A 20,032-nucleotide genomic window follows, 5' to 3' on the forward strand; every position below is an offset into this window, starting at 1 on the left:
TCATTATTGATTCTAATTAATCATGCTTCTGTTGTACTGGATGTGCCCTTTAAGCAGTCATAGCTCATTCTTCCCACTGGATATTAGTTATGATACATTTTATAGTATAACATATTAGCAGCTTTCTTGGCCAAAGTATTTGATTTCTCTTTGCATCTGGAATGAGAAGAAACCCCACTCCAAAGTACACATTGATTCCACAGTCCTAACGGAACTTTATTTTGAAATACAAAATGGTGCATAAATTTGTAGTCTCTGTTTCTACATATACAATGAAATGTAGGTCTACAGTTTAGTTGCATGTAGTTCATTATGTTATTTTCCTTCCCCTCCTAACTATTCCAAATCATCTCCAGAAAATCTTAATTGAGCTGTTCTACACTTATAGCCTCACAAGATGTGCTTGTATCCCTAAACCCAGCAAGACCTTTCCCTGTTTATTTCTTTTTTGTGTCACATACTGTGTTAAACTTAATTGTCTAGACTTAATTAAAGTAGGTACTTCTAATTAAAAAAGAGAAGTCCAACTTCCACTCAAGAGAAAGCAGGAATCCTCATTTGTTTCTTCTTTTGTTTTCCCACAGTGGATTTGATCAATGTTTCTCTGGTTCAGCACATTGTATCAAGTGAGCAGAGACAGAGGGAAAAAGACATTTCTCTGAAAGTGCAGCAGCTCTCTGGAATGCTGAAGGAGCTGTTTGAAAGAGCAAGGTTAGAAAAGCCAGGCCAGGTAGATCCAAGAGCTGCCGAATTCACATTGAGCCTGCTAGAAGCCATGTATGACAGGTGAGAGAGAGCACAAATATAAATCCATCACAAAGTACTGCTAGATCAATTCTATTTCTACCATTCTTATGTCACTTCTGTATTAAACTCTTCCATGATGATGGTATTTTCTTTAAGTTGTGCACAATGTATTTCAGATACGGGAAGGTGGAGCACAAAACATTAGCAGAGAAACGGTAGTAAGATAATTCCAAGAAGTCCAGATGTCTGCCTGCGTATACTAGCTTCTTCTGTGAACATCAATGTACAAAAGAGACACTCTTCACTTGACAGCCAAGGTTTTTTTGGTACATTTCTGAATAAAAATCCATATTTGCCTTTGTATATGCACAGGTAAAGACTTTACCAGCCGCTTCCCATTATTCATTTTTCTTCAGCTTATTCACAAACAATATGGATTAATTCATTAGAATCTTAGAATTGCTCAGGTTGGAAAAGATCTTCAGAATCATCAAGTCCAACCAGAACCTAACCATGCTACCCTAACTCTAACAACCTTTCACTAATTCATGTCCCTGAACACCACATCCAAATAGTTTTAAAACACATTCAGGGATGGTGACTCAACCACCTCCCTGGGGAGCCTATTCCATTGCTTAACAAGCCTTTCTGTAAAGAAGTTTTTCCAGATATCAAACTTAAATTAATCTCAGGATTGGTTCATTACTGTATCAGATTTAAAATAAAAGGCTTAGTTCATTGTTGAATTTACTCACCACAGATGAAATTAATTCCCTCTTTCATCGGAGCAAAGCTTTTTACTGAGAATGTGAGTAAAATATTGGTATTCTACAGGATTCCGTGTTGAATTACTATTAATCATATGATTACTACTATTTAAGATCCCATGTTATTATTTTTTTTGTACTTCCAACATCAATGAAGTCTAAGAATAAACAGATGTATTTCAAAGCAGAGCTAAAAACATCAAGTGTATTTTGTAATTTTCTTGCTCTAAGTACACCTCAGGAAAACCATTTAGAAGAATCTCCTTAACAGGACTATCTTGGTCTTTTTTTCTGTTTTGCAAGGATGGTATATTACTTTCTTTATGCTGTAATATCTTTTTATAAATTTGCTTTCACAAGTTTCTTTTGTTTTCACAAGCTGCATAGATAGGATAGAAAATGCATTTTGTAATTTTCTTCAAAACATGTTTTCTCTTTGCTGTTCTCTGCTTTCCATTACCTATTGAAAGTAATTCAAGGCAAGAACATACAAGTGCTCTGCCATGTCTGTGTGGTTGTTTAATTGCATGCTTACATAAACTTTTATAAGGGTTTTTGGTTGTATACTTCATGAGATTTGAAAATAATTGTCACAAAAGTGTTCTTGTAAGTTTCATTAAACAACAATGTCTGGTGAATATTCTATGCATGTTCTATTTGAATTGCAGTGAAATTAAAGGAAGTTAATCCAAGAGGTAGGTGCAGGGGTGTGTCTGGGGCTGCAGTGAGGTTACCTGATGATATAGTAGAAAAAACAGATTGTAGTCCTGCTTTCTCATCCATACTTGGGAAGGCCTTCTACAAGTAAAGAGGGTGATTAATTAATTAATTACTTTTAGGATGAGTATTATAAGAATAATGTTATGTTTTAATTAGAATGTGAGATCTTGTAAGGAGATACTGTATTTTTGTTTTAAGATTGAATGGTATCTTGAATGTTTTAGTCATGTTCAGTCACAAAGAGTCCTAGACATAAAATATCACTACAGTGCTACATTTGCTGTGAATATGAATGTTAAAGTTATCTTACAGCATAACTATTTTTTTTCTTTAGAGGTTCCATGTTTTGTGTTCTTGGTATATGTAATGTATTTGATTTTGTTTTTCTAGATCTGGAACAGGTTATATCAAAACTAGATCTGCTGCAGCTGCCCTAATTGCCCTTTCAGGAGACACTCTACTTGCTAAATACAAAGGTGGGAAATGTACAGTTTTATATATTGTGTAAAATACTGAATGTTGAGAAAATAACTGTTTTCTTGTTGTTTTTTTTTTGTTTGTTTTAATTTAAAAGACTGTAAATCTGATGCAGCAAGTAAATTATGTTGTAGGAAAAGGCTGATGCAGAAAAGTACTTTCTCATCAGTGTTCATATTCATCTCTGCAAAATGGTTAAAGCTCAGTAATGAAGGCCAAGTTCTGTTTGCCTAGCAGAAAAGAACAGAAACCCTTTGTTTTAAATTTCACTAGAGCTGAAAACAAATGTATATATTTGATCCAGGAAGTCATTAGGGATCTTTTAAATATTAGACAAGAACTGCTTAAAGAAGTATAAAAGATAAAGTTAGCCCAGTGCATAGAGCAGCACAAAGGCTTCCACCTGAATTAAATGCTCAAAATGGAGAACAAGTAAACTGCAAGAGGCATATTGGCTGCATACTCTCCCATTGCTTATTCATTTTCTTTCAATTGCATTTTCTTTCAAATTACTTATAATTGACAATTCACAATTTAAATAGGATATATTTAACTATGTTTCTTACAACCATGAAAATGAGCTTCATGTTTCCTCCATCTTTCCAGTCTTAACTTTTAAGGATAAGAGATTGCTTTAATTTCATTCTTAATTTGCTTTTCTCCACTTTCTCTTTTCCCTGTTGGGGTAAGCATAGTCAGCAGTCACTGAGTGCTTGCTAGGTTTGAGAATTAAAGGAGAGTTGTTTTCAGAGGTTTACTTGATACTTTGTAATAATCATGCAGATATTTTGAGAATAAGTAACTAGAAGGCTCCTCAAGCTCTGCTAGGACTCTAGTTTCCTTTCTCTGGTTGTTTTCAGCTTTCTTTGAGTTTTATGCTGTTCCTGATGGGAAGAAGGCCTTGATTACCCGTAGTGCTCTGAGAAGCCTGCTAACAGACTTGAATCAGGTAATGCTGCTGCAGTGCTTTTAGGTAACAAGTCTCACAGGAGGAATTCTAATCCGAAAGAAGAACATATATTGTTGATACTTTTTATGTTTGATTATATTATGGGACTGATGTCAGCAGGGCACCTTGTGGGCTTAGAGATCTATCATGCAAGGTAGGCAAAATAATCAAATTCTCTAGCTATTCTTAGTCTAAATAATGTCTGACATCGGTATCTGTGTGTTCATTTTGCCTGAGCTTAAAGGTTCTGGGAACAACTGCATGCAGCAGTTCCTAAAGCAATTTCTATCTTCAGATGCTTGCAGTCACTAGAATAGCTTGCAATTGCAGAATAATGCCTTAGCATACAAGTATTGCCAGCTGAACTGGTGCTAAAAATGGAGTCTTAAAATGACTCCTGAGGTTCAAACCTACTGTCCTTCAGTATTCTAATGTGGCAACGAAGTATATCGATCCATTAGAATAAGTGAGCTGGAAGCAAAGCATTCTGACGCATGTTGAACCCTGAAATTGTGCACTGATGGTATGAATCTGAACAGCTTTTCTTGAGAAGAGTATGTCAAATGGAATTTATATAGGCTCTTCGCCACCGGTGTGCTGTCACCATCTCAGCTGGGCATGATGGGAACATCTGTTTTTTATTGAAGTGTTTCTAAGCCTTTCTTCTCAATGCAGATCCCAGCCGTTGTAGGAGAAGGCTGCACTTTGTCTTGTGTGGAAATTGCTACTCACAGCTGTTTCCATGGGGTGAGTGAAATTCAGATGTCCTGGGAAATTATTTTGATTGTTGATGATAAATTAAGATTGGAAGTGTATCACCGTGTGACATATACCATATATACTTTTAAGAAGCAGGGTTGTTTGTCATTCTCACAATATAGAGGGAGTGATATCTATAGAAAAGATGCTCAGTAAGATACTACCGAAGACTTGCATGTATTCTAAACCTTTTAAACCCAGTAGCATTTTATATGAATGAAAAAATCCCTCCTAGCAGAGTCCAACATACAAACTTTTATTAACAACTGTAGATGAGACATTAGTTCTTTTCAAGTAAATGGCTGACCTTGAAACGTGTATTTTTTCCAGGTTCTGAATTCAGGAATTGTTGAAGAAAAATTCCTGTCTTGGCTGAGATCAGGACCTGCTCTTCTACAATGGCTCCCTACATGTTACAGATTATCAGCCACGGAAATGGTTTCTCACCGCGCTAGATGTAGAGTCTGCAAGACTTTCCCCATTATAGGCCTCAGGTATGTCAGTAACTACTGTAATCTATAGTATCCATGTAGAAAGTTCTTGCTATTGTGTTTGCATACTCTGCAGGCTTAAATTACTATATTAAGCAATAGACATTGAACATAACAAATCAGATGTGGGAAAGAGAGGACTATCCCAGGCTCCAGTCTGGCTCAGGCTTCCATCCTGTTTCACTTTATTTCACTGGCACAAGGATTATTGTGGACACTTACGGAAAGTAAATTTGCAGATCAGTGGTAAAGCCACAAATTGAGCTTATGTATCTCATATTGTAGTTCTTTTTCCCATGATTATTTGGGCATATTAATTGTCTAGTTAAGATAGCTATCTTACAACCTTATTCATCTAGGTAAAAATGCCTCCTGATAAAAAAATAGACCTTGGACCAGAATGCATAGAGCAGCATTTTACTGTTACTGTCTTCTCACTAACAGTAAGTTTAGAGGGTTTGTGTTTGTTTTTTTTGAATTTTTGTGAAGTTATACATTATATATATATTATATGTCAATAGTGTAGTAACATTAAAGTTCAATGAGACCAGCAGATAGAGGTAACCTATAAGAAACATGTGAAGATGTCACTGCATTTTCAAAAATGATACTAGAGCAACTGTGGTGATTTTTTTTGACTGAATTTCATTGCAGCAAATTAATAATACCAAAAATCATGACTGAGTTCTGGAGATTATTCCATTGTCATGTGGATAAAATAATGCTTGCTATTCAGAAAATGCTGGTGAAAATCTTCATTCTAACTTAGGTGCTTCTCTGCATTTCAGAATGCAGGATATGAATTTCTAGTAGTCAAGCTCACTTATAGCAAGTTCTCAGTTGCAAGGAAGTAACTTAATCCTTTTGTTTACTTTCACAGGTATCGCTGTCTGAAGTGCCTGAATTTTGACCTTTGCCAGGTCTGCTTTTTCACTGGCCGTCTCAGCAAACCACATAAGAGTTCACATCCTGTTGTGGAATACTGTGTGCAGGTAGAGTCCTACTCCCCTGTTCTCGTTCTTTATGTGGGCAATTTGACAATACACTCTCGAGCTAAACTGATTATAAAATTATGTATGTTTCAGCCATGCTACCCATGAGGCATTAGGATTCATTTATCTGAGAACAGTGAGTCAGGGAAAAGAAAAAAAGGAGACTTCTAACTTAAGAAATATTCTGTTCTGAAATAACTGAATAGAGACATGAAATGTCAGACTGCAAGTCCTCTTCCCAGGGAGATGTTTGGTTAATATCTTCATTTAAAATAATATAGAGATGTTCATTCCTCCAAATATCCTTCCTTATGCTCCATGAGAAAACAGAACAATCAAATGACAACTTACCTCCTCATGCAGAGATTTCTATTAGGGACATTCAATTGAATGTGAATGGGGAATGCATGGGAAGGTGTGAATGTCAGAACATGAGAAGGAAGAGCAGAAGGGATGTGTCCAAGTCAGGAGATGATGCAACCTAGATTAGTTGGTCAGCAAGCTCATAGCCCTTCCATACACACAGCTTCTCAGGATGCTCAGATTAGGAAAATAAAAAAAAATCTGAAACAAAGGACAAAGCCATTTGAAGATAATAATGTGAAGGTAAAGAACAAGACTTGTGGCTGTAAAACATCCAAGGAGACAGAAGATAGCAAATAAATCCTCATGACCCACAGAACTGAGCAAAGGTGGAGAGACGAAAGATCACGACTGTGAGTTCCTAAAGGAATTAAAGGCGCATCCAAAAAACAACACAGTGCAAGTAACTCAGGAGTCTGAATGAGAAATGGTGTCTCTTTTCCTCCGCGTCAGTGTAAGTCATTGTAGTCATACCATGTGGATACATACATCTTGGTATGTGAATGCTGGAGAGACCACCTGAACACATGTACAGTTGTACTTTCGAGTTAGTGAGTTAGTGCGAGTGAGTGAAATCAATTTCGGTTTAAAATCAAGTCCTCTTTCTCTCTTATAATGCATGACATTAAGTTTTCCTATGTTGTTGCTGCAGTATCGCAACTGAATAGCTGTACTCAAGTTATGTAGAATGGGGTGTGTTGGAACGGACCTTTAAGATCTGGTTCTAACCCCCCTGCTATAGGCAGGGACACCTCCCTGTAGACCAGGTTGCTCAAAACCCCATCCAGCCTGGCCTTGAATGCTTCCAGGGAGGGGGCATCCACAACCTCTCTGTGCAACCTGTTTCAATGTCTCACCACTCTCACAGTAAAGAATTTCTTCCTAATATCTCATCCAAATCAACCCTCTTCCATTTTTTCTTTCTTCTCTTTTTGTGAAACATGTAAGAATTGCTAGTGAGCCCTTTTTCCCATACATTCTACTTTTAGCAGTCCTCGATCAATTACATTTTTACTTTGTCTTTACCAGGATGTGGGATGCTGAGATGGATTTAAAGTGTCAGCACTGTTTTTCTTTACTGTGCTGACACCTTGTGGTAATATTACCATTGAGAAATGACTGGGATGCATGCTGTATGTTTTCTTGTTTTCCTGTTCAGTCTGTTAAGCCTTTCCCAATATTCTGCACCAGTCATTTTCTGGGAAAGAATTGATTGGTGTCCTGCCATAATATAGTTGTGGAGCATAGCTGTTTTACCTGACGCTGCTGTGACAACTGCAAGCATGGTTTTCACTGTGCTGTATAAGAGGAGGATGTGAAACACTGAAGGCTGTATACATTAACACTTCATACCAATTTAAAAATTACTTTTTTTCTATTGTTCAAAAGAGAACTTATGAACTAATTGGACAGAATTCTTGTTGTGCATTTGCAAAAACACTGCATTAAACATTTCCAGGCTGCTTTGGTTTGGCCCAGGCAGGATATTTCACTTACAGAAAAGAATTTGAGCTGATCTTGCCTGTGGTCCTGCATCATCATCCTCTTCAGCTCCAAGCTCCACATCTCAGACAGCAGTCATGAAACCTCTTCAACTGTTGAATAGCTGGAAATTTGTCTTGCCTTTGCCTTGGGCTATGCCTACTTTTGGGCAATTTGAAAATTCACTCCCTTCTCTGTTATCACTTATCCCAACAGATGTCAGCAAAGGCAAATGCAAAGCACTTTCTCTGCACTGTCAGAAACAACCTGTTTCAGGACTGCTGCAGAAGAAAGGAGGCTCAGGAAAGGAAGGTTCTGGAGATAATGGAGGAGAGGCATTTCCCTACTCACAAAAAGAGTCGGTGAGTTTCTGTTTTCAACAAATTTTTTTTCTCTGAATAAAGTGTCAGGCTGTAGGATATTGCTTGACTGTGTTCTTTAAGTAAGTGACTTTGTTATGACAGACTGTGTCATGATTTTTCCATAAAAAATTGAAAACATAAATGGGAAACTGCTGCACATTGTTCTGTTGCTTAACCATGATTACCATGCTGACAACCTAATGACCAGTTGTCTTAAAAGATACAACGTGCTTGTGTCTTCCTTCCCTCCTTCCCTATGTCATCTCTTTCTTTCCATGCCATATCTAATGCTCAGACTAAGGTCAAGCATTTGCAAATATTTAGTACCTGTCATGGAAAAACCGCATGGATTTTAAGCACCTCCTCTGTGACAAATTCATCGGAAATTAAGTGAATACTTCCTGCATGTGACCCACAGTGCTTTCACTGTGTAGCATTCTACTCGAGTCCCACTGAATAGCAGTTCTGTGGGATTACTCACTGTTGAGAGTAGCTGATTTTTTGCATTACGATTCCAGTTCTTTTAGGTCAGTTTCATTTTGCCTGCTTTTAGTTAATGTATAAATTCATTACTATATTTCCACAGATTGCAGTAGTTAATGATGAGCACTGGAAGTTGTTTTATGGTTTTCTGTGTAGTTACTCCTTTGCTCCAGGATTTTGGTTGATACTTAAATTTAGAAACTGAAGAGAACAATTATATGAGATAAGCACACAGACTTAGGAAAGCTGAAAAACCTTTCTTGTTGTGTAAAGACCTAGTAACTCTTAACATCTCATGTGTTCTGCAAATGAGAGTGAGAACAAAACAAAGAAAAAAGCATCACTCCTCTCTAAAAGAGTTATAATAAAATAATTTCATCTTTGTGGGAAGAAAGAGAAAGATCTGGTTATAAAACTACACTATAGTGCTTGGTAAATATTAGAAACTGTTTTTTTTATTTTCGCTACGATCAATGGATGATGGTTACAATGATTGTAATAAAGAATATTATTTCAATGCTTGTTCTTCAGAACGTGGTGAAATGCAAACCATTTTCCATTGTTTATATATCCCCACTTTTTCTCAACAGTCATGCATTTCTTCATTCTTGGATATCATTTAATCCTTCTGTGAGCAATCAAGATTTCTCTGTGATTCTCAAGTGTTTTTTTTCTTACCTTATGCTTGGATAGCATTTAGTGAAAAAGAAGCAGTTGAGGGTGTCATTTTATAGGTGTCACTGTGTGGCTGATAGGTATCTGGGCTTTTCCAGAATAACCAGCACAACAGGATGTCTGGCCCTTTGCTATCTTTTTATCATTGAATTTCCCAAAATATTTAGTTAATGTGAAAAGGAGAAGGAGCAAATTGCTCTGATGTTAAATGGAAGGAGAGAAGAATCTGATGTTGAGGTTCTGTTAAAAGATTAGAATTTGTTTTAAGAAATTTCATTCTTTCAGCCAAAATCTGCCAGTGGGCATAGCCAGACCATACCTCTTTCTTAGTCAATAGTGCAGGTGTTTGTTTGCCCTCAGTACTTTAGTTTCATCTTGATCCTTCAGGGTACCAAAACCATATAAAGCTTGATCTTTTCTCTACTCAGTATTTCTTTGTTGGTATACAGTCCCCCAGCAGAACTCAGTGCCTCACCATTCCCTAGCCATGAAAACCTGTCTCTCCCAGTGAACAACCCTATTCTGGAATCACCCAAGTTTATATCCAAAAACAGAACTGTGCTGCACAAGAATGACAATAACAGCAAGATACTGAAGCAAGGCAAGACAAAAATTCAGGTTAGTGAGACATCAAAGTGCAATAGAATTAAAGCTTGGAAGAAGACCTATCATGTTAACTATGTAATTGATGTCTAATTATGAATGCAAAAGATATGTAATGAACAGCTTCACCTTTCTGTGAAGAATGGGGGAACTGAAAACTCAGTGAACAAAATTAGTCATTAACTCCTTGACTTCCGTGACTTTTGGTAGCCTTTGTAGGAATATTTGCTTTGTTAACTTTTTTCTTTTCAAATTGTCTTAGAGCAGCATGTTAAAGACTGGTTAATACTAGAACCCTCTCTCTACTGTGACAGCAAAAAATGCCATCATAACCACACACTGCAAGCATCAAGTAAAGACCTTCTTTGTCACTATAGCAATATAAGAGGACAGTATGGGCTCTTTTTAAGGATTAAGTAGTGTCCACTTCAACTGGAATAGCTCATGCATAAAAGCTTTCCGCCAATCTGTTTCCAGGTTCCCTGCACAGAAACAAACTAGAGGAGTGGAAAGGATAGTGTAAATAAAAATAAGTACATAGCAGTTCTGTGTTTCTATATTCATTTGAGAGGTTCATAGTTCTGCCCTTACCTGGAAAATATGGAACACTGGGTTGTGTTCAAATCAGTTTGTGTCATCTACTCATTCTCTTCTTCCCAAAGCCAAGAGTGCAGTAACTGCGAACTACCCTGCATGTGTCAGGTCACTCCCTTGGCTGCTAGTCCTGTGCTTGTCCTTTTGAAGTAAGACTGTCTTTTAGGTCTCTGCCCAGCATGAGATATAATGCCAGCAAGCACATATCTGCAGGAGCAATTGTGAGCAGATAATGCTTAGGCATGTCATTTTGATGGTTCATACTTGTCGTTTCAGAAGACAGTGAGACACAACTATAGTGGTACTCTGTCAAATGCAATTACTGTCTTGTTGAATTTTCCCTTAGGTGGAATTCTTTTGGAGTATTTTAATACTGATTTCTAACAGTAGTGCAGATTGCTTAAAAAGATGCAGACTGTAAGTCCTATGCAAAGTAACTTTTAAAATTGTCCATAAGCTTGAAGGTCCTAGGGTCCCAGCTATGGGTCTCAAAATAACCTGGTTGCCCAGGTTCCAGCCCAGCTCATGTCATACCTCTAAAGCATCTTATTTGGAAAACCTTTGTCTCCATGACTTCTGGAACTACTGTTCTGCATGGCCCAGAGGCTACTACATGCACCCAAAGCCCAGAAGTTTCTCCCTTCTACATCCAGTCTGTCTTCCTACATTTCTTTGTCCCAAAGCAGCTGTGTGACTTGGGAGAGACTGTTCCCAAATCAGAATATTTCATTTTTCAGGATTTTCAAAGAATTAGGTTTTGTTCTGATTGGAGAGAAAACATATTCTGAAACACTCAGAAAGTGTCATATAACAAAGAATTCTAGCCTATATTGAGCAAATCTTTCAGTCCATTTTAACAGCCGTTACAAATACATTAATGATTTGTTCGGTGCAATCAGTTAACTAAGAAGGTAGCTAGTAAATCCATAAAACAGGTCAAATCCCCCAATTGCCATGCCTGTTTATAATAATTCGCAAATAAAATAAAATTTTATTGCTGATAACTTATGAACAGATATTTTTCTCTTTTATATTTTAGGCAATTGCATCTTTTGAAGCAGATGTGTTAAAAATGCATGATTCCATCAGGAGTATTCACAATAAGAGCAGGTAGGTAAAAGCAGTATTTCAATGACCAACGACTTCTGGGCAATTGTTGTGGTTTAACGTGTTAGATGGCTCAGTAGCACACAAATGTTCACTCACTTCCCCTCACCCTCAGTGGAATGGAGGAGAGAATCAGAAAAAATACAAAACTTGTAGAAAACTCATTGAAATAAAGACAGTAATACAGGACAAAAAGGAAGGAGAAATAATAATAGTGTACAAAAAAAAAAAAAAAGATGCACAGTGCAACAGCTCGCTGCCTCCTAAGTCCAAAACACAGCACCATACCAGCTAGTAAGAAGAAAATTAACTCTATCCCAGCCAAAACCAGGACAACAATACAGTGAATGATTTTGAAATTTTAAATAATTCCTCTCAAGTGAGGATGAATGAAAAAACTCAGTGACAAAAGTTGCAAGTGAAGATCACTGGAAAAACAGTTTCAGGCAAAGAAAAACCCTTTGACCTAAAGCTTGTCATAACTGGGTGAATGAATTACATTGCACGTGGGAAGCTTTTTGTTATTATTTGTGGACCAGCTTACAAAGTTTATGTCTGCTCATAGAACTGAACTCTGAGGTAGTTCAAGGCAGTCATTAGTTTACAGTAAAGGCCCATTAAATGCTTTAATAGCGGACCAAACTGTAATATTAAATTTGAAGTGATCTAACTTGTCCCATTCTGACAAACTGTGCATGATTTCAGTAAAGCTGATGTTGCTGTTGTCTGTGTAAGCCAATAGATGCACACAAAAAAGCGAATCAGATAAACTTCTGGATGTAACTAAATGAGACAGATAACTGTTCTGGCAGGGTAATATTTGACAGTTGGCTTATTACTGCATCATTAACCAGTTTTTCTCTCTGTCTTCACCTCAGCCGTGGGAAAGGCAGAATTGTATTTCTGCCCAGACTTCTTAGAGAGATCCCACCTCTAGACCACAGATATGGGTAGTAGTTTTAACATGCTGTGCTCCGTGTAGGTAATTTCTAAATCTTCCCTGTGTGTGAGAGAGTGAAGCTTCTAATCACGAAAGTCTCAGTATCATTTCAAGGGAAAGTGGCCTGCACAGGGACTATTGGTATTGTTAGACAAGCTTTACAGAATGCCAGGAGCAAAAAAGGATTCAATTAGAGAGGGAAAGGCTGCTTTTTTTCTAATGATGCCTAGAGCAAAAGGATGCAAATCTTTTGCAGATCAGAGATTTGCCTTAAGAATTGCCAGAAAAGTTTGTTCCTAGACAGAGGGACTGCTCTTTGTATTGCAGCTGTCTTTATGGGAATGATAAACCTCAAGATGCAAGTCTCTGTCCTGACTGCACTTCCACTCAGCTTGCATCTTTCCCCCAGTACATTCCTGTTCTTGATAAGTCTGCGTATACAGCCCAGTTCCTGAAATGCTGTCATCTCAGCCAGAAGCTCAACTGTCAAATAGAAGAAACTACTCTACAGTGTTTGCTCTTTTCCATGATTGGAAATATGTGTGTGTGTAATGGATCTAGAAATGTTCCCACACTCCTGTCTCCCTGAAAGGTACACAAAGAAGCAGTTGAATAAATGGAAGCACAAAATGCAATTTCTTCATAACTGCCTGGAGGACAAAAGCTTCAAAATAGAGGCAGAACTCCTACGCCTGAGAGCGAGCCATGAAAACCTGCAAATGGAGCTGTGTAAAATGAAGCAAGAAATAAAGGTATAGTGATAAAATTAATGAAGAATCTTCTCAGCTACAGACAATTATTGAACACTAACAACTACTTTTCTTGCAGACCACTTCCCTTGAGTCTATTTCATGCATTCTCTGTTTATCTGCTCAGTCAGCTCCAGTTTTTATCTTCATAGAGAGCAGATAGGCTCTTTGTGGCAGGGATTTTCTTCTTATTCTAAATATATTTAGCACTTAGTACAGATAGACGTGTCTGGGATGTTTAGATAATATTGCAGTGAAGATAATGAGAAAGAATTCCGATAAGAGTGGGAAAATGGTTCTCAGTGGAAGTATTAGATATTTCATTGCAGTTGTTCCTTTAGAGAGGAATGCTATATAGGCACAGAATAAATAAAATTTTGTTCTATCATTCCTAATTGTTGTCATGTACTGGGATGTAATGCAGACCTCCTAGAGAAAATACTTTTTTTTCTTTTCAGTTATATTAACTCTTGTTCATTTGAACTATCTCTGAGGTTCTGAAGAGATTCTGTGTTACAGGGAACTCATACATATTTTACACTACACCATTTTGTGGCATTTTCTGCCATGCTACTTTTAGAGTGTTTTTCAGGTCAAACATATAGGAATACAAGACACATCTGCAGTGCACAGCTTTATGGCACCTGCACATGGAGTCCAGTATGACCTGGCATGTCACCAAACTGCGTGCTGTGACGCTGTCCTGTCCACAACATGCAGGATTGACTGCACAATTGCAGTTAGGTGCCCAGTGTATGCACAGTTACTTCAGTGCTCATGCTATAATGGTGTTTGCCATCCTCATGCAGTATAGAATATTACAAATAGATTTGTGGCAGCAAAGCTAGCCTGGTTTTGGAATTGTGTATGTTGGTGGTTGTGAGGTGTTTGATAAGTGCTTAATTTGCACATATGTTTTTTCCCCTAGTTTAATTCTTTTAGATTGACTTCCTGCAAATTTAATCTTTAGAACATTATTATCCTCAATTTTCAATGGCATTAAAGCATATGTCCTCAGATTGGAATTGTGGGGAAAAATGGCACATAGATTTATCCAAACTCAAAGTTTTATTTCACTGCAGGCAAATAACTTTATTTGTAAAAATTATTGGTTAAAGTACACCAGAAATTATATATGTATATATTATTTTGTCTCAAAATGAATTTTCCCACCTATTTTAGTACTACCAACATACAAAAACAACAATTATTTTCATTATATATTTTCTATGTTTTTTCTACCGTAGACAATCTTACAGTCAACAGCACATCCTTCATTTTCACTATGTCAGACTACAATGTCAAGAGATCAGCATGTTCTTCAGGAAAGCAAAATGCAGGGTGGGTTAAATCCTGTTCAAATAAAACCCATTTCCAGAACAAGTTCAGATTGGAAAGCTTTGAATCACCTCAACTCTGCAAATAGAATACAGGTTTTAGAGTCACTTGAGGCTCCTGCTACAGTGGACTTCATGTTCTCAGAAGACCCGGTGAAATCAGTGACCTTGCAGAGTGACAGAGTTTTTATGGGACAGTTCAGAAAAATAGAAGATAATCAAACATATCTGCCTGAATTGATGGAAAACTATGACGGTGGCATCATAAGGAATACAGCTCTTACTCCTGCTGCAATACAGATACCATCTGATAAGGAGGAGTTCTGTGGTGAAGTGAACCTGCAGCAGCTAGTGATGAAATTGATGGATGCATTGTCTCTTCAAGCCCAACCAGGTACAAGTTCTTTTAGTTATATAGACACTATCTTCTCACCTTCATCCAATTTGCTCTATAAATCACTCATAGTCATTTAACTCTCAGAGGAAACTCGGAATCTTGCCCTTGCCATTATAAAAGTACTGCATTGCTGTAAGGTGCAGTATAGGTATATTGTAAGGTGCAGAACTCGCTCCTTTAAGGTAGACTATAGCCCCTAATGCTTGAGTAATTTAAAACAAGCATGTGAGAAGAAGTCAGTCTCTGCAGTCAATTGAGGAGCAAACTCATACTGATGAGGTGCACTGGAGGTCTTTTCTGTTGTCAACTAATGCTCTGACACAGTAATTCTTACTCTAGTCCTAGGCAAACTTTCAGCAGTACAAAATGCTTTTGTAATCAATAGTCTTACTACAGCAAAACTTTGTTCAACACTCATTATGATAATGAGGTTGTAATGAGGAGAGTGACAGAAAAAGCTGCTGCTTATACAGAATTGTCTTATATTAGAGATTTATGAAGAATATTTTAGAGTTCTGGCAGCAACCAAGTTTTCTGAAAGACCTGTTCTTCTGTTTTTTCAGATCAACAGTCAACCTTGAAGCAGCATTTCTTCTCTACAGCTGAATGTGTTTGCACATCCTTCTCTGATCTCATCAACCAGGTAACTGCCAGCTTGGAAGTGACAGAAAATGGCATTCACCTTACAGCTCCACTGAACTATTGAAGGTAATTAAAGCCATGTCACACTCTTTAAAGTATCTCAGATGTTACACTGTAGTAACCAAGCCTAACAGATTTCTGCATTTAACAATTTCACCAGGAACCATAAATAGTGTTAGAGAATAACATTTCTTATCCATTCATTGTTTCTAGTTTCTGTACAGTAGATACAGGGGCAACTGATTAAAATGAGTATAACATCACTAATGCTGACCTGGCTTTCACAACTGTCCTGTCCTGTACTCTCTTTCTGTACTCTCTTTTCATTGCTATATAACTGATAATTAATTGTGTTTCAGAAACATTTTTTTTTCTTATAAAAATGGCTTGATACATGTGGTTTCAGTGATATATTGTCTGTCAAGACTTTTTTTTTTCTTAGTCTAACTGGAAGGAATAAATTCTTTACTGTGAGACATCTCAGGACTCAACAGTCACATTATTTCAAACTGAAAAATACATATTTAAAGGAAAAAAAAAAGTTTAGAACATTTAAGGGAATTTGGTTGCTCTAGATGAACTGTTCAATCCAACTATGGATTGATAAATATGTATTTATATTAGTATAGAACAGTTAATAAGAATGCAATGTCTAATATAAAATGGTTAATAAGAATGTAATGTTACCTACAGCATTAAAATGTGTGAGAAGTCATTTCTAATTGGTTGCTAGCACTGTATGAATCTAAAACTTCCAGAATATTAAAGATACATACAAAGCCTGCACTTACACATTTAGGAGTACATCTGCCTATGTAAGTAAACATACAAATACTGCGTGGAAGTTTGGAAGTAGACGATTGGCTAATGGTAGTAGATTGCACCTGTTGACGTAAACGACAAGGAATTTATTAAGCCTCGGCAACAAGTAGGCTGGGGTTTGAAGAGAAACGAATAGATCATACAAAAGAAATACTGCTTTGGCCCATTCATAATATAGTCTAGGTTAATTTATTATAGTGGTGAGTAAATGAAAGCCTTGAAAAGAATTTAGTTCATTCTTAGGAGAAAAATAATAGGTGCTCATTGCTTTTCTTTCATTGCTTCTTGTTGGCTACTTGTTTTTACAGCAGTACAACACGAGTGATTTCAGTGAGATACACTGGTATAATCTGTAATGATGGGAGTGTCATAATTGCATATTGTTTTATTAACAGCCATTCTGCAGGCTAAGATAATGGGTGAAGATAGGACATGCTAAAGATCTGAACGTTATTATCAGGTGTTTTCCTCCTTTGAACTGTTAACTATTTATCAAGTTACCATATGAACTGATGGCAAATTTACTAAGTGTGATTCTTCAGCCCATTTCTTTCCTCTTAGTTTTTGATGTGTCTTGCTTTAATTACTTGATAGGAATTGTGTTGTATCCCTTCAGGGTGACAGATACAAGGAAAACATTTTTTTCTGATAGTACATGGAAGTATTTTAAAGATCTGTGCTCAAAACCAGTCATGGTTCAAGAACAATTTGCATGTTTTTAAGGATTTTAGTTGAGTAACTTGAAATATACCAGCTCACCAAGAGAGAAAAGACTCCTAATTTTTATAGGAATTAGTTTGTGGTGACTAAGAAAACAAATTGAGTTTGGGAAAAAAGAAAAAAAGGGGGGGGGGAAATTGCATATTCTGAAACTTAGTTTCATGTATGATGAAACACTTGAGACTAATGTCTCAATGAAAAACGCTAAAAGTGTAGTGCTGAAGATTTGCACAGCGGACCACTTAATTTTCCACATATTTCCTTATCGTCTTTTTTTCACAATGTGTCATAATCTCGAAGATACAGGAGTTGCCTAGAAAATGGCTAAAAATCTCGTTTCTGTTCATAACAACTCAGCTACTTTCTTGAAAGACCTGATACTGTGGCTGGTAGTGATGGTGTTGAATGTTCCTGTTTTTTTTCTCGTAGTTTTAGTCACCAAAAGCCTTAAGTACATACAACACAAACATCCAAGAATTACAGCAACAAATAATGGTATGCAACTATAGCTAACAGATTGTCTCTAGCAAATGAAGAGTAAAGAGGATGGAAGGTAAATAAACTAACTGACAAAGAAAGACTCCAGAAAGGAGGAAACAAATAGCAGAGAGTTTGCTAGGAAGTGCATACCTCTGTATTCTCGCATAAACAGATTAGTAGCTTTTCCAATATACCTGTGCCAGGAGATGCAAACAACAATCCAAACAGCATAGCTGGCTATTATGAGAAGATATACAGCAATTACTGACAAGGCTTTAAATACTCTTCAGAGCAGGTGAATATGAATCAAAATCAGTTGACAAATACTAGTTTGGTCAGATGCAGTATGGGACAGGCCTGGAACACAAATGCTAATGGATGAATATCTCTGAAATATCCCTGAACCTCTTAGCATTTAACTTTCACTTCGTGGCAGCAAGTGAAGACTCAAGGAAGTATTTTCCACATCAGTAAGCAATTAATTACTTGCTAGGTCTCTATGAGATGAAAAGGGCAAAGTCTCAAGACTTTATTTTGTTGTTACTCAGTCCTGCACACAGTGAAGCAACCTCAGTCATAAATGTTCATTCCACCCTTCTCCTGCCATGTTCAGACTGAGGAACTGGAAGCCAGGATCAGAAACAATCCTGGGTCATGCCAAGATCTGCTAAGAAGTTCACAGGGGAGAGGATAGGAAACAACTTTAATTTATTTTGAGACAGTACAGCAAACCTGCTTACATCTAATCCTCACTGTATTTGCTTTTTCTTAATGCAACCAACTTAGGATGCCCCAGTTTATAATAAATGAATCAATCTCAAACAGCATCATCCAGCTGTGATTTTATGCCAAGTCACTGAGATCTGGATGACATAAGACCTTCAATGTAAAACAGAATTAAGCTGTGAGTCCTTCAGAGAGAAGAAAATGAGGTAGGAGTTCATGTAGGAATTCTATACATGTTTAAATGAAATTTAACTATCCTCCCTTTTTCTTTTAATTGATTTCAGCACAATTAATAACACAGATCATCTCCTTTACATCAGCAGTTTCCACATATTTTCTATAGTGGGACCTATGCTTAAGATTCATCTGTTTTCTTAAGTCTCTCTTAATATTATTAATATTAATCCTTCCCTGCCGATTTCTTTGAAGACCAAACGGTGATACAGTCTGTTAATAAAAGAACTTGCTGAAGCAGAACAGTATTGTTATTTAAGCTAAACATCTGCTTGACCAGCAGTGGTATTTCTCAATTTCTGTTACTGTCTGAATGAAGGAAAAAGCTGCCAGTAGCCCTTTTCTAAGAGATCCTCTTATTTAGAAGGAACATATAAAATTTCGATGTGTTAGCCTCTTCCCAAAGGGTGCTATGGAACAGAGTCTAACAGTACCTGTTTACATTCTGTTTTTGTTGTTGTTGTTTTCTAGAGCTTGAAAGCATATGAGAACAGAATCTGTTCTACTACAGTTCCAGTCATACTTGGCTGGGCATCCAGCTGTACTTCGTTGCTAGTCTTGGTAACTGTAGGGATTGTGCATGAAGATGGTCTCTCTTGTGTTAGTAGAAAGCTGTGCATAGCAGGGCTTCTAAATACATTAATATAATTTAGATCATTAACAACAGTAGAAAGAGAGCAAGCAGATCTGTTGTAACAATACCCTTGCCTCCCTCCCGCATGGTAGCAGAGCACTCTTTCAGGCAGTAGCTGCAGGCAGGGGCAGGTGGGGGCATGCTCCTGTACTCACATTGCTGTCATGATCACTTCTCAGTTGCACATTTACATGATTCTTTGAATGCTCAACTTTAAGCACGCATTCAATCCCACTGAATTTGGGAGGCTTCTTGAGGTTTGCTGTCTGCTTTTGTAAAATCAGGATTCCATCCAATGGGATAATGAATAACATTTATTTTCTTCAGGTCCAATAGCCATGTCAAGATTTCATTTACACATTTTTCTACTTGAACCTACTTCTACAAGTTGCTGAACACCTACAATGCTTCTGCAAATGAGTTTTGATTTGGATATTTTGTGAAGGAAAAGACAAATATTGCCATATGCTCAAGGAAAGAAGCTTTGACTGAGCGACTAAATAGACCTACCCTGGAAAGCTGGATTTTGTATTTGCATACATCCGGTACATTAATGGTATAATAATCAATAATATAATATATTATTATTATTATAACATCAAATTGCCTTTGAGAGTTATCAGTAACGGTCAGAGGAAACTGACTTGGTTACAAACAGCTTGCAAGCTAAAAGAAAGAAGCGAAGCAATTTTAAGTCATGTATGAGAATTCCTTTGTTTAAATACTTTGTGAGAATATGTTACATTTTATGAAGCACTTGTCTAACTAGAAATCTAAGGA

The 20,032-nt window shown here is 37.0% G+C and overlaps 1 protein-coding gene across 20 annotated transcripts in view; it reads left to right on the forward strand.

Moving 5' to 3' along the window:
- The window catches only part of DYTN (dystrotelin), a 101,463-nt gene that overhangs the window by 7,304 nt on the left and 74,127 nt on the right, over window positions 1-20,032 (forward strand). For 16 of the 20 annotated variants that reach the window (XR_014884504.1, XR_014884501.1, XR_014884505.1 and 13 more), the window contains 12 exons: window positions 585-786; window positions 2,625-2,710; window positions 3,572-3,660; window positions 4,336-4,407; window positions 4,750-4,913; window positions 5,791-5,902; window positions 7,964-8,109; window positions 9,717-9,885; window positions 11,504-11,574; window positions 13,104-13,263; window positions 14,508-14,991; window positions 15,558-15,702. Coding sequence is in view for 1 of the 20 variants with exons in the window: in XM_085228560.1 (XP_085084686.1) it covers window positions 585-786; window positions 2,625-2,710; window positions 3,572-3,660; window positions 4,336-4,407; window positions 4,750-4,913; window positions 5,791-5,902; window positions 7,964-8,109; window positions 9,717-9,885; window positions 11,504-11,574; window positions 13,104-13,263; window positions 14,508-14,991; window positions 15,558-15,700 (1,898 nt within the window). In the remaining 19 variants the exon portion in view is untranslated. Of the gene's footprint in view, window positions 1-584; window positions 787-2,624; window positions 2,711-3,571; window positions 3,661-4,335; window positions 4,408-4,749; window positions 4,914-5,790; window positions 5,903-7,963; window positions 8,110-9,716; window positions 9,886-11,503; window positions 11,575-13,103; window positions 13,264-14,507; window positions 14,992-15,557; window positions 15,703-17,607; window positions 18,412-18,444; window positions 18,591-19,579; window positions 19,809-20,032 lie in introns of those variants that run through there. The other 4 variants (XR_014884511.1, XR_014884515.1, XM_085228560.1 and 1 more) reach the window with 4 other exon arrangements.

The sequence above is a fragment of the Meleagris gallopavo genome, chromosome 7 (assembly GCF_905368555.1).
Source record: "Meleagris gallopavo chromosome 7, MGAL_WU_HG_1.1, whole genome shotgun sequence".
In the NCBI taxonomy this organism is placed as follows: Eukaryota; Metazoa; Chordata; class Aves; order Galliformes; family Phasianidae; genus Meleagris; species Meleagris gallopavo.